Here is a 15244-nt window from a genome sequence, read left to right as displayed (position 1 = left end):
TATGCGTGTTAACCCATGTAACTATATTTTTCCTTCTGTTAGACTCCATCTCTTCTCAAAAACATCCTCCATACTATTGTGTATTTTTGTCTCTTCTACAAGAAAAAAATGATTAAGCCATGCCCCTTAAAACCCAGATGAAAATAATTAAGATAAGATAAGATAGAACTTTATTAATCCCGAAGGAAATTCATGTGCCAGAGATTGCTCAAAAATACAACAAAATTACAAGAAGTTCAGGTGTATAAAATTCAAAAAAGTACTATTTCTAGCACCAGTGCCTAATAGAATAACAATTAAGTAAGATACATTTAGTGAAATGAGTAAATAACATAAGATAAGTAAAATGAAAAAGCTAAAGTAAGCTAAATAAAACAGAAAAGTAAGTCATATTGCACATGTTGGACATTAATATTGCACACAATGAACAGTGATATTGCACATGAGAATGTAAAAAGTTAAATAGAAATATACATGTTAAAATAGAGCCTTTTTTAACAACCTCTGCTGATCCAGTCACACACTACATTGTCTCATCAATGGTATCACTGACTTGATTAAATTAGCGTGGTGTTCAATAGGTGCTGTTCAGCCGCCGGCCTCTAGGTGGAGCTATATAGATATATGTATGTGTGTGAGTGTGAGTGTGTTGAGCGGAGCTGCTGATCATCAGTCCTCCTTTTCCAACATGTCGGTGTACGGGCCAGTGGTGAAGATTCACCCCGTCGTTCTCGCCTCCATCTGCGACTCTTACGAGCGGAGAAATGAGGGAGCGAGTCGTGTGATCGGGACTCTGTTGGGTGAGCAGAAACATGATCTTTGTGTTGAGGCGGACTGACTCCTGATAAAACCGGTTAGGGTTAGCTGGCTAATGTTAGCTCACTGGCTAACGTTAGCTTAGCTGCTAACGTTAGCTTAGCTGCTAACACATGTTGGCTTGGTTCAGTCCCCTCGGAGCTAACCTCGCTAGCTACATCCGGCTAACGTTAGCTAGACAAAAACAGCTGGCTGCTCTCACAGATGGAAACATTGACTATCTCCGAAGTCATCTGACCATCTCTGATTATGTTCTGTACTGCTATGACATGTTTGTTAACCAGTATTGAAAGTTCTTGGAGTTGAATTTAGCTGTTCGTCATGATTTAGCCTCTTATGTACCCCACTTGTTTGTTAGCTAACAATGCTTAGGCGACTAGCTGAATAACAATGCCTCTTGTTTGCAACATGTGTCCTCTTCAGGTACTACTGATAAGCACTCCATCGAGGTGACCAACTGCTTCTCTGTCCCCCACAATGAGTCTGAAGATGAGGTATGTTGTTAAGCTCATTTACTCACAGTATGCATGTAAGGGTGAGTATAAATTAACCTGTTATTGTTGTGCTGTTGAGCATCTCTAGATATACAATATTTGATCATTCAAATATTAATGGAAAATTGTAGTGCCACAGCAGCTAAGTCACATTAATCACAAAAGCTGACCTATATGGACACAAGAGGTGGTTAAGAAATAAGTTAACATAAATACAACTAGAGTAAATTCCAGTAACTTTCTAATTAATATTAACTCTGACACTAATGTCCCTGTAGTCATCTGTACATGGTTTGTGCAAGTCTAGCAGGTAACTGTATGATAAAATCTTGTTTGTTATGAAAAGGTGCTTCATTGGAATTGCATAGTGTTTCCCATCCTTTTTTTCCTTTAAGGGACCCGTTTTTATTTAACCTTTATTTAACCAGGAGTAAAAACTCATTGAGGTTAAAAATCTCTTTTCCAAGAGTGTCCTGGCCAAGATAGGCAGCAGCACAGTTACACGGTTGCAGACATAAAAACAAACATAACAATTGAAAACAAAGACAAAGAGCAAATAACAGAGTCATAAGGTATCAAAAAACATTCATCAACATTCAAAACATCTACAGCCAGATGTGGCTGTTTCCAAATCTTTTAGAAGTGCTTTAAAGACATTCAGAGAGACCAGCTCTCCAGGTTCCAGGTCATTTTGTAGCTGATACTTAGAAGAGGGAGATACAACAGATAACCTGTACAATTAACCCAAATAGTGAACGCAGTAACTTCAGGAAGCTTGTGTAAAACCAGTGATTTGGATTGGATTATTTCTTGTGAATATTGCATCAGAGATGAGTTTTCTTGTTATTTTTTTAGGAACTATGATACAATTCTTTGTCCGTATTATGTATTTTTTTTTAAAAATTAACAATCAGACATACTTAATAGATTTTTGTTTTTTTTGACAAATTCAGTGTTTTCTTCTCCTTGGCGCTTGACCATTGTTCCATCAGCTCTTGTTGTTTCAGCTGCATACTTTTCGAATGCAGGTCGAAGCTGTTTAGCAGAGAGGGGAGGCTCTGTGAATATAACGTGTTCAGGGCTTCACATTGCCCTTATTCTGTGAGATTTTTTAAAAGTTTATATCTTAAATAGTTATCCAAACTTAAAAAACAACAATTTAATTTATTTTCTTCACAGAAATGAATGAAATGTTGAGATATAGGCCAACTGTATATATATTTTTTTTTAAATAAGGTTGTCTTAAACCCCTTAAAATCAAAGAGCCCCCCCGTGAAGCATGGCAAAAATTCCCCTGGTATCCTTCACAATTTACTTAACAGATTCTTGTGGGACTTGTTCATAAGGGACTGGTAGCTACTGTACATAAGTAGTGAAGAAACTGAACATTGTTGAGCTTGTTACAGACATTTCTAGACATAGATGGCTGCATCATATTGTGTTGTTAAAGGGAGAAAATGTTTTGTAATGAAGTAGCTGTGTCTCAAATTTGATCCTCTTTGCCAACAGGTTGCAGTGGACATGGAGTTTGCTAAGAACATGTACGAGCTCCACAAGAGGGTGTCACCCACTGAGGTCATCATCGGATGGTGCGTCAGTTGATCAAATTTGAAATTTCAAAGATAGAATTGAAAAAAAGAAAGCACTTTTTCTCACCACAGTGCCATCTGTCCCTCAGGTATGCCACAGGCTTTGACATCACAGAACACTCGGTGCTCATCCACGAGTACTACAGCCGTGAGGCCACCAACCCCATTCACCTGACCATGGATACAGCGCTGCAGAGTGGCAAGATGAGCATCCGCGCCTACGTCAGGTTGGCTGATCTTCCTGTCATAGACTCCCTTTTTGTTGTGTGATCAACTACAGATTGAGAATGTGTGTTTTGAATGTGCTTGTGTATCTCCTCCACAGTGCGCAGATGGGTGTGCCAGGAAAGACAGTTGGTGTGATGTTCACCCCACTCACTGTCAAGTATGTCTACTATGACACTGAGAGGATAGGCGGTAAGAATACAAACAATTCTTGAAGATGACTGTTTGGAAACAAATGCTTTCTGACTAAATATCTGTGATTGTGAAATTTGTTGTATTTCCAGTTTGTCATGGGAAGAAATATTGAATTGCAGTGTCTAAAAGAACTTATTGCTGTGCATGTCAATAGAAAAATCTACTTTAGATATGGCCTATAATGTATTTTTCCAACAATCCCATCTGTTTGTTCCAGTTGACCTTCTGCAGAGGACACGTTTACTCCCAAGTCGCACCAAGGGGCTTACCTCTGATCTGTCCCAGGTGGCTGGCTCTGCAGCCAGGGTACAGGACATGCTGACCACCATGCTTGCATACATTGATGATGTGCTGGTGAGTATTGGAGCTATTGGAATGGTTGTGTGACTCAAATCCGATATGATTAGTCCATTGTTTCCATATGTACCAAATGACAAAACAATGACCTCCTGCTATTTGTTTTCCTGGCCATATTCCAGCTATTCTACTTCGTATCAGTCCGTCGTGTCTCTAGAGATCATTTGTGAAGTAATCCAATTTATGAAGGCTGTAAAGCTAATGCTGTTCGATCTGTCTCAGTCTGGCAAAGTGGCGGCAGATAACAGCGTGGGCCGTTTCCTGATGGACCTGGTCAACAAGGTGCCCACCATCTCAGCTGAGGACTTTGAGAACATGCTCAATTCCAACATCAATGTAAGTGCTCACCATCTGCTAGAAAATACATTCATTTCATATAAACAACTACAATTTTTCCTCATCACTGCTGATGTTTGTTTTTCCTAATTGGATTTAGTGCGTCTACTTCAGCCTTCCATTCTCAATCTACTTGCTGCTCTCAGGCTTGTTTTTAGCACATTAGCAGACTCCCATTGATTACAGGAAGCATTTAATTAGGCTTTGCTTCCTATTGTTGGTGCTCTCCTGGCTCCTCTTGTCTCATACTTCATTACTTAGCACTTGTCCAGCATACAAAGTCATTTCAGGAACACAAGAGTAGCAGTTACTAGAGTTGAGTTCAAAACCGGTTCGATATTAAGCCACAACGCCGGACCGGTATACCAAATTTTACCACTAGGTGTCGCACTTGGTTCAGCAGCCCTTCCACCAAAACCAGGAGCGGCTTGTCACTAAAATGAGAATAGCTGGTCCACCTTTAAGGTCAGTTTTTGCTAACTTTGTGGTTAACTCCTTTCCCTTTAATCAGCAGGTGGCAAGCAAGACACAGGAACTTTGACTTGGGTCTTGAGGAGCTGTAGCATTTATTCACAGACAGTCTAAACTGTACACGCACACTGCTTCTGCTATGTTCACAGCTACAACGTTGCTGCTAACTTCATACTCACCGTCAGTCACGCGGTCGCTCCCTCTCTCCCTCGACCGCACACTCGCTAACGTTACGGGCTGCCAGGCTCGCAATACACTGGCTCACGGAAGCCAGTCTTATCTCGCCACCCCAAAAAACACTTTCTAGTTAACAAACACACTGCTATACACAACAAACAGCAATATCCGTCTGAGAATAACTAATAATAATTAATGCTGAATATGAATAATGTAGGATTATTCCTTATTTCATGGGGTATTTGGGTATTTATACATTATTATTAATACATACTTAAATAACGAAGCGTTCAAATACTGATATGGAGGTTGATTATCATGGCAATGGCCGAAGCGGCAAAGCATTTGTGTCAGCCCTATCATGTTGTCATATTGCTTATTACTAATGCAATACAAGCTGGATTTAGCGCTGTGACACCTTTTGCACCTGTTGCTGATGTCGGCTACTTTTTAATTCACCAGAACTTGTCATAATGACAAATGCCGGTTCAACCGGTCGGCATGAAATCAAACCGGACTGGCAAAACCAGTATCGACCCAACTCTAGCAGTTACATCTGTGGTCAGGTTCTGTCTGTCTGACCTCGTAGTCCTTGACTTTTGTTTGCTTGTAACGCTGCTGAAGGAGCATGATTCTGTTTTACTGATAGGACTCACTTTACGTCACTATGAACAACCTTGTAATAACAAAATGTGTTTGTTTTTGTTGCAGGACCTGTTGATGGTGACCTACCTGTCTAACCTCACCCAAGCACAGATTGCTCTAAATGAGAAGCTGGTCCTGCTCTGAAGAGGATTTCATTGAAGTGATTCATATTTAATTTTTGTACATTTTTTTTTTTTTTTTGACTGAGATGAATAAAGATGTTATACAGTCATACGGTTGTCATGGGTTCCAGGCATTGGCTTTGGTAATTTTGTAATTACAAATGATGCAAGTTTCTCACTAATGAGCATTATGGGAAGGATTGTATTGATAGTGTAATCTGGCTTTTTGAATAAATGTGTTATGTATGCACTATGTATTAGATTGCTCACATTTACCACTGTTAACTCATTAGGGGCTGCAACTAATTATTGTATTCATTATTGATCCATTAACCAATCATTTTCTCAACTAATCGGTTAACAATTTGCTCCATAAAACATCAAAAAAAGTGTATATAACAATTTCCTACAGCACCGAGGTGATGTCTTCAGATTGTTTTTGTCTGACCAACAGTCCAAAATATATTCGATTTGCTCTAATAAAAGACAAGGAAGTCAAACTTTGACACTTTTGCTTTAAAAAAAAAGGTAGCTCATAATCAAAATAGTTGGAGATTATCATTCTTTTGATGGATTAATTGAATAATTGTAGGTAGTAACACATGACCAACAAATATCAGAAGACTTTAATGCAATGATTTTTTTGTATTAATTCTCTACATAAATATACATTCAAATCAGAAGTTAATCATTCAAGTAGCAAAGCCCTTGCGACAGGCCATGCCCAGGCCTGAGTTACATGTGAAGCTTAGTGCAAAAAGTGGGCATGAGGAAGTCACACATGAGATTAGAGCCTGTCTAGGTAGCACATGTCAATCAGGAAAACGCTCATTTCTTATTGCTGAGTTGTTGCAGAATCACACACTGGGGATCTTCAGGGTTTAGTTTCTGAGTCGGTGCCTTTCTCAGCTTTGCTTTGAGACTTCACCATCTTCTCCAGGGCAGCGTAGCTCCGCACCGCGCGGTCGTACACGGAGTCTCCGGCTGACTTGGCGACGGCCGCAGCCTGCGCCGGGTAGTAGAGGGAGGTGCTGACGGCCACCAGGCCCGCCGGGTAGACGAGCCTCTTAATCCGGGAGCCTCTGGCCAGAACCAGTCCCAGGATACCGGTGAAGCCGATGACTCCCGCCCGGGGATAGAAGTCCTTCGGAGGGTTCTTCAAGTAGGCGTAGGAGTCAGTCCCACACTTGACAACACTTTGAACTTTGGGTTTAACTGTGTTATACGTGCCCTGACACCAGCCCGTGTACGGCTCCGTGAACTTCCTGAGGGTGGCGACAGTCTGCTCAAGCTGACCCGCCTCGGGCTCCTCATACTGGGCCTTCTGCTGAGGAGGAGCGGTGTACAGAGACAGATCATCCCGGAGAGAGGGGCTCCGGGTCGGCTCTGGCTCCTGGTCACCGGCAGCAGCAGCAGCAAAGACGGTGATCGGTAACAAACTCGCAGCTCCCGGCATGGCACTACCTGTCACCTTCAACATGATACCCGCGGGCCATGCATCCACTACGGTGGCTGAGGAGGCACATGACGAGTTCTCGAAGCGGTAATAACGCCGCCTTGCAGTTGACTTTTGACACACGCTGTTATTACGCATGAAAGCACAAACATCAACGGCAAGCTAGTCATTGGATAGGTTTCATTTATAATGATTGCTTTTTTATTAACAATAAACACATATTAAGTAGGGCGAATTAGCCTAATGTGGGACATTTTTTGCATTTCTTTTCAAATTTCTGGAATACATGATGTGAAGCCAATACATTAAAGGTCCCATATCATGCTCATTTTCAGGTTCATACTTGTATTTTGAGTTTCTACTAGAACATGTTTACATGCTGTAATGTTAAAAAAAAAAAGTATTTTCCTCATACTGTCAGCCTGAATATGCCTGTATTTACCCTCTTTCCTAAACGCTCCATTTTAGTGCATTTCAACGGAATTGCAACAGAATTGCGTTACCTGGCAACAGTTTGGGTCCATGTTTACCTCTGTCAGCTGATGTCATTAACATACACTGTAATAGGAAATAAACTGGGACACATTTAGAATGTTTACTTTTAAAACCGTGTAATGGTCTAAATATTGTATATTTGTGACATCACAAATGGACAGAAATTGTTGGCTGGTTTTAAACGCACAATTTCTGAATACGGGCTGGCTGTATTTCTCTGTATATTGAGCGCTTCCATACTTTCACAGTATTTATATAGCACTTACACCCGCTTTATAATATAAAAGACATGAAAATCTCACTTTTTACAATATGGAACCTTTAAATCCAAACCCAGTACCACTCCGAAATCCCCAGGTTGTGTCCTAATCAAACCAAATAAGAAAAAGCAGATATCACACTCATAAAATAAATGGTAGACATATCAGTACTCTCATGCCAAGTTTTCTCAGACAAATCTTGATTTTTCTAATGTGAGACAGTCATGTCCAAAATGTGGTACAATGAAAAGTCTTTTAAAAGACTACAAAGGCGTACAATTTTTAACCAATAATTACAATGTTATTGCTGTTACAAAACCTAGGCTTATGTGTGGATGTTACATGGAGAATCGAACGACATCAAACAAACAATAAGACTATAATTAATCATAAATAAATGAAGACTAATGATCAAAGACTATAATCAATCAACATTTATTTGTATGGCCCTTTACAATAACCAAAATGTACCCAAAGTGCTTTACATCAACATCAAGAAATAACAGGAATAAAAACATAACATATAATATAATAGTCATGAAGCATTTAGGCATATTAGAAAGACATTAAATATCAATAGTTTTATTGACTATTTATTTGTTTGAGGAAGACCTACATCCACTGGAGCTTAGGTGTCCCACATTAGGCAGTGTCCCACTTTATGGCAACTCACCTTAGTATAACCTATGGTTATTTTATTAGCCTATAGGTTATAGGTTATTTAATAGTAGGTTAATGATGCAGGGACTCTTGTTATTGTGAGGTACTTCCATACTTCCGTATGTCCCATTTATGCTACTTTATAGCCTACTTCTATTTTACTATATTAACTTGGGAAATATTGTAGTTTTTGCTTCACTTCCTTTACTTGACAGCTACTTTGCAAGTTAACTTTATAAATACCAAACACGATATGATGCCTTGATATAGATTAAACAGTATAATAGTAAATAAAGTAGTTAAAATTACCTCAACCAATGTTGATATTAAATGCAGCTAGACGTTAATACATCAGTCATGATATTCTGACTGTATATGAGCATACAGCACTTTGAGATGGGCTTTTTTTCCAAGTAGTTTTGCAATAATATTTATGGTATTGTGTTTTACTTAAATTTTGAATTCAACCCTTTCACTTTAATGATGTTTTAATTGATTTATTTTTTGTTGAGTATATATTTATTAGCCTACAAATGTGCTATAACTTTTATTTTTATTTTATTTTTTAATGACCGTGTTATTACCGGTCTTGTGCTTATTACACTAACTTTGTCTCCTGTTAATAACATCTCCGTGACTTTTGTAATCAGTTTATCTGCCTCTCCTTTTCATTCATTCATTATTCCTTTGCCGTCACTATGACGTCACTGGTTCCCGTGGCAGCCAAGGCCTATTGAAGGAGGTTAGATAATGCGTCATCAACGCGTCATATCTTTGGGGGTACAACACATGCGCAGTAGAATCTGGTCAGCACTCGCCGAAATTGAACCAATCGCAACGCAGGACCGCAGCTTCAGTTACACTGCGCATGCGTCATACCCCAAACCAACAAGACCTGCGTCAGCCCGTGTCGACACCTCCTTCCATAGTCCTTGACGGCAGCCCGGAAGCCTGGTCGTCTCCAGGGAAACGGACAAGTGTCAACAGCAACAGTCCAAACATTTAAAGAAATATTTTCATATCCAGGACAACGCTACTTTTTATTATCGGATAGTTTTTCTTGTGACATTCTGAATGGAGAGTCTTAGAGGCTCATCGGTTCAGCACCTGCAGGCTCTGTCTGCCTTGTTATCAACTCAGCAGGATGATGATGATGATGAAGACTGTAGAGTAAGATATTATAGCTACACTAGGCTCATGGTTTGTTTATATGGTTTTCTGTCTTATAACTGCCTTACAGTGACTGCAGATTGAATGAATGGATGCCATTAGTGTTTCTTTGATTGTTTGTTTATCTTTATGAGATCTTTTATTCCATTTTATCAAACGAATTACTTTAAGATATTAGTGACTGCTGCTGTTTTTTATGATTTCTATTTTCAAATTCAAATTCTATTAAGCTTTATTAGCATGAATGTTCAGGTTACATTATTGCCAAAGCGAAATAAAAAATAAATGAATAATAACATTTCACAAGAAATAATCACAAAATAATCACAATCACAATATACCAAATACATTTTAAATATAAATTATTTTACAGATGTAGTTAATCAGAAACATGTTCGGAGCTTGTAGCGCCTCTTATTGTATGGCAACAGTCAACATATTTCGCAGCTAATTTTAAAAGATTTCTATTTAATATATGCATTAATTGTTAATATTTTAGCACTTTTATCCAAACCGTTTGGCCCACTTATTACTTATTTATGTGGCTGTGAAGCCAAAGACAAGTTTCCACATGAGTGAGCAATAAAGATGTCCAATCTAATCAAACCTAAAAATCTCTGTTGGTTTACAATAACATCCGTTAATCTCAACAGAATGTGACTGCTTGTGCACGGCTGGGTCCTGGACACGTCGGCCCCCCACCCAAAAAAGATAAAGAAGGTAATGCTTTGTATTTCTCTTACACATAATAACTCCTCAGTCATTATAGTAACTCAGGTGGCTTGATGAAATATACAAACAGAACTTACATGTGTGTGTCTGTGTGTTGCTTTTTATTTAGTGTCATCTGCCTATGTGAAGAACAACAGCAAAGATATCTGGAGTGAGGAAGAGGTGTCTGAGGGCTCCCAGTATGATGATCTTGCTGACCCGCGGCCACAGCCTGAGTAAGACAATGCACACCAAAATGTTCACTGATGTATAAAGGGGTGAAACACTTCACCCATTCCCTCCCTGAGTTTGCACCTTTCCTCATCCACACTTCTTGAGCTTATTTGAGCCTTAAAACCAAAAACCCAAACTTCCCATGTAACGGTTTAACTTACAACTTTCTAATTATGAAACTTTATTTAATTATTACTCAATATTTTCCTCGGTTACCCTTGTGCTATAAATCAATTTTAGAACAAGGGAGGACGAGGCTGCACGTTGAAAAGTATTTATCACAATTACACCACATTTTCCACTCACTTCTGCATGCTTCTTTCTGTTCGATGTTGTTCCCTATTGATTCTATGTAATGCGATGTCAGATGATTTTAAAGTATGTGTATAACTTTTGTGTTCAGGTATGAAATAATCCTGAAGCAGAATGTGGGGACAGAGGACCTGTTCTTGGGTTTGAACAGAAAGGACCCATCCTCTATGTGCTGTGAAGCCATGCTGGTAATTTAACAGCATTTTTATATTTCACTCAATGTAATAAAATGTGCAATGATGTGATCAGGGACAGGAAGAGACGCACATTCAGGCAAGATAAGAGGATTCTCAGTTGCCAAGTGTGGGGTGGTTTTGGAGAATTAATTTTAAGAACTAGATCATTTCAGACTCAACAAAGCTAGTAAACATTTTGAAGCTATTTATGGACAGTATAAAAAATGTTAAGGGGCATAAAATCCAACTGCTATGCAACACAGATAAGGCAGAGTAAGTGCTGTAAGTGTAATCAAATCAGAGTAAAATAAAGAAAATTACAAATCGTTCAATTATACCATACAAAGACAGAATCCAGGAAAGAAATGTCAATTCTTCTTCTTATTATTATTAGTATTATTACTATTATTATTATACCGTTTTTCAGGCCCTGTATTATAAGTGAAAATTAGGGCTGTGTATTGGCAAGAATCTGGCAATACGATACATATGATACACGAGTTACCATTCAATATATTGCGATATATTGCGATACTGCAAGTAAGGCGATATATTGTGATTTTTTAAATCTAATTTTAGAAAACTGCGACAGTATAAACTCAACACCATATGCATAAAAAAAATTAAATAAATAAATTTGACTTTTTTTATGCAATCAGAACAGTGGGATCTGCTTTTGTATTTATCACAGTTCCTATATAATCCAATATCATAGTACTACTTTGAGAGGGCACATATCTTTTCAAATAAAAGAAAGTATTGACTGAGTTAATCTTTGCATGTAAAGTATTAATTAAAAATTGATAGTGTTTTTGAGAATCGATACAGTATCAAAAATATATCGCAATATTCGATTTTTCCAATGTTCACGCCTAGTGAAAATGCTGTGTATATCAACAATAGTGAGAAAATGACATAAATTGAACAACATAATATAAATCTGTATCCTATAAAAGTGCAGGTTGAACTGTGCACAGTGTGCAATATATTAAAAATGTTGACTTTCTCCCTCTCTTAGGTGAAAATCAAACTACCAGACACTAAAGCAACAGATGTGGTCCTGGATGTGAAAGAAAAGTTCCTTGATTTGCGGACGTTAAAATAGTAAGGCTTTGAAAATGTTCTCTTTCATTTTTAATCCCCTCAAGACAGAGCAGCAGCAGTTCAGACCAAAAGCTCCCATTTCCAGACATTTCCTTTTAATCAGAGGCTCACGTCATGATCTGAGCTTTGATAGCTTGTTTCACACCGCCCTTAACATCCTCCTCTCTCAGATGCACACTCTCTCCCTTGTGCTCGCTCCATCTCTTTAACCTGTCTACTCCCCTCTCTGCAGTAAACTGGGTCTTCATCTCCCACATCCGATACACAGCCACCGGGGGAAGGCTCAGTTCTTCAGTGAGAGGGGGGAACTGGAGGTGACTCTACTAATGAAACGCCCCATGGATTTTATCAACATGCAGTAAGAACAAATGACTACAGCCAGCAAGTATTCAAAAGACAGAGAGTAGTTGGATATTGATTTCATGCTATTTTTACGCCTGTCTCCTCTGTTTATGAGCATTAAAATCTGGTTTTCTTATAAGTATTGTCTTATTATGTGATTGCTTTATTATTGGAAAACAGATGTTAAGTGGTAACCACAGATGGTTATAGGTAACGGTAAGCTTTACCTTTATTATGGATGGTATAGTCATAGTACAATAGCTGCTATTGCAAACTGATATTTAGAGGTGGCATTTAAGGGGAAAGGCATAGATTAAAAGATAGGATCAAATTGTTTCATTATACAATACTCACATGCCCATGTGTATTTTGTTGGTGACTTTAACTGTCCCTTTCTCCGAGAAGATGCCCACTTGATTTGGCTCTGAGGCCTCATTAACTTTGGCAGAAAGTTGGAATGCATTTGTGCCCCAAAAGAGCGCTGTGGATTTTGAACCCAGTCTCTCACATTGTAGTCACACTAGGAATTGATCATCGTAGGGCCCTTATAGACAGCACAAATTAAATTTAATTAAAAGATACTTTATTTGCTCCCTCAAATTGCTCATCAAGGGAGCAAATAAAGTATCTTTTAATAGTTGGTTCGCAAAATAAGATAAAAGCATTCACAAACATAAATAAAAGAGAATCTAAAGAAGCAAAAGATCAGAAAAAAGTTTAGGAACAACAATTTATGGCAGTAAGCAATCCATAGTTAGAATGATTACAGTGACCAATAACTCTTTCAACATACACATCATGGGCATGTATAACTCAATGTATTGAGTTAACATGGAAAAAGTCGGAACCTGTGCTGCTGTGAAGTTACGTTATCCACCTTTTTATTGTTTTGGGCCAGCAGCATCTTAACATTTGAAAAAGCAGACTTGTTACTGAAACATCACCAATAAAACCCTAATAGACCAGCAGCTAAGTGTGACCGAATCAATTCATTCTTCACACCCAGAAAACGATTTAAGTAGCCTTGCCCCTTACTGCTTCAGTGAAGCTGCTTAGTGCATAAAGGACATCTTGCAAGTCTGGATGTTAAAATGCAGTGTTAGAAAGTACAGTATCTAAGTACATTTTGGCCTACTCAAGTACTCTACTTAAGTACAATTCTGAGGCACTTGTACTTAACTTGAGTATTACCATTTTATGTTACTACTTTATAGTTCTACTTCACTACATTTCAGATTGAAATATTGTACTTTTCACATTACTACAATGATATATTTAAGAGCTATAGTTACTTTTCAACGGGGCCGGCTTAAGGCATATAGGCCATACAGGTGGTCGCCTAGGGTTGCACCTTCTAAATTAATCATTTTTAAAAAGAATGCCGGTGGGTGCATGTCCTCATTTTCTGCATCAAGGTAACAAATGAAGAAAGAAAGAAAGAAAGAAATACACTTTTCACTCCTGTAACTCTTTCTCACACTTTTTCATCTGCCCAGCTGCACTTATCTGTTAATAAAAGTGTAAATTGTATTTAAAACTGACTTAACACTTTTAAGCCAACAATATCAGGGACCAATTGTTTATTTATATTATAATAAATACAATTATTTATGAAAATAAAAATCCTTATTTTTGTTTTAAAACCATTGTGGTGTCTGATGTGTGTTGCGGTTTACGGGGCTAGGGTTATGGTTCTGGGGGGTTGAACCCTAACACTATAACCCTAGAGCGATTTGGAGCCAGTGCACCAAAAGGGCTAGAGCCAGCCCCGCTTTTCAAATTAAAATACAGCTTACATATGAATACATGATGAACAATGATCCAATAATAAAATAGTATAACACTGGCAGTAGCCACACTAGAATATGAGTATTTTTTTTTTACTTTTGATAACTTAAGTAAATTTTTTTGCGAATACTTGTTCTTAAAAAAAAATAAAAATGAATGTATGACTTTTAGCTGCAATTGAGTATCATTATAATGTGGTATTGCCACTTTTACTTAAGTAAATTATTTGAATACTTCTTCCACCACTGTTAAAATGTGAATTGTGAAGCATATTCCTGCAACAAACAAACAAACAAACCTGGATATATACAATAAGTTCAATTTTAAAGCTGCAGTGGGTAGAATTGGAGCAAATATGATTTAAAAAAGTTATTTTTATAAAACAGCCACTATATCCTGACAGTAGTGCATGAGACAGGTAATCTGAAAAAAAAATCATGTGCCTATGTGTCCTCCGGTGTCCTCCGGTGTCCTCCGGTGTCCTCCGGTGCTCCTAATGTCATCTGCAATATTTCACAGAACGGAGGAAAACAACCAATCAAAGTCGAGCTGGAGCCTTGCCGCCTGTGAGCAGCTGTCAATCACTCGCGAACTCCGATCAAACGGTCAAACTAGGCAGCGCTGATCAAATATGAATCAATATTTTGTTACTGTAATGCCTATATCTCTCCTCAAATATTTTCAGAATCATCTTGTAGTGTACTGTTTAGCTGTAAAATGAGAAAGTTTGTGACCCGGCAGCCATGTTGAGATCCGTTGAGGAAATACCAAGCACCACCCACCAGCCGGAGCACAGCCAATAGAAACCCTCAATAGAAATGCTCTCTCAATAAAATGACCTATGATTGGCAAAGGTCATGGGCTCGATTTTTTTTAAAACCTGAAAACGGACCCAGGAGGAGGTGCAGAAGTCTAGTTTTCTATCAGAACACTTGAATTACAATATGCTGAAAGATTATTATGGAATTTTTGCACAATGATGCAAAAAATCTGCCTACTGAAGTTTTAAAGGTCCCATATCGTACTCATTTTCAGGTTCAAGCTTGTAATTTGTGTTTCTACTAGAACATGTTTACATGCTGTAATGTTAAAAAAAAAAAAAAGTATTT

The 15244-nt window shown here is 38.2% G+C and overlaps 3 protein-coding genes across 3 annotated transcripts; 2 read left to right on the top strand and 1 right to left on the bottom strand.

Annotated features, from left to right (window-relative positions):
• Positions 1-640: 640 nt before the first annotated feature.
• eif3f (eukaryotic translation initiation factor 3, subunit F) lies at positions 641-5537 on the top strand. The gene is made up of 8 exons (XM_074652178.1): positions 641-800; positions 1240-1310; positions 2820-2899; positions 2989-3126; positions 3225-3316; positions 3537-3673; positions 3899-4012; positions 5372-5537. Exons 1-8 carry the CDS (start codon positions 689-691, stop codon positions 5447-5449), a joined length of 822 nt encoding a protein of 273 aa, XP_074508279.1. The 5' UTR covers positions 641-688; the 3' UTR covers positions 5450-5537.
• Positions 5538-6034: 497 nt separating this feature from the next.
• On the bottom strand, positions 6035-6939 carry LOC141777686 (MICOS complex subunit MIC26-like). Its single transcript, XM_074652179.1, has one exon. It carries the CDS (start codon positions 6905-6907, stop codon positions 6302-6304), a length of 606 nt encoding a protein of 201 aa, XP_074508280.1. The 5' UTR covers positions 6908-6939; the 3' UTR covers positions 6035-6301.
• Positions 6940-9228: 2289 nt separating this feature from the next.
• Positions 9229-12487, top strand: dnaaf6 (dynein axonemal assembly factor 6). The gene is made up of 6 exons (XM_074652180.1): positions 9229-9468; positions 10122-10188; positions 10310-10415; positions 10817-10913; positions 11920-12005; positions 12238-12487. Exons 1-6 carry the CDS (start codon positions 9373-9375, stop codon positions 12365-12367), a joined length of 582 nt encoding a protein of 193 aa, XP_074508281.1. The 5' UTR covers positions 9229-9372; the 3' UTR covers positions 12368-12487.
• Positions 12488-15244: the final 2757 nt, after the last annotated feature.

This window comes from Sebastes fasciatus, chromosome 11 (assembly GCF_043250625.1).
Source record: "Sebastes fasciatus isolate fSebFas1 chromosome 11, fSebFas1.pri, whole genome shotgun sequence".
Lineage (NCBI taxonomy): Eukaryota > Metazoa > Chordata > Actinopteri > Perciformes > Sebastidae > Sebastes > Sebastes fasciatus.
The sequence above is the reverse complement of the archived record's forward strand: the minus strand, read 5'-3'. Positions and strand labels throughout refer to the sequence as shown.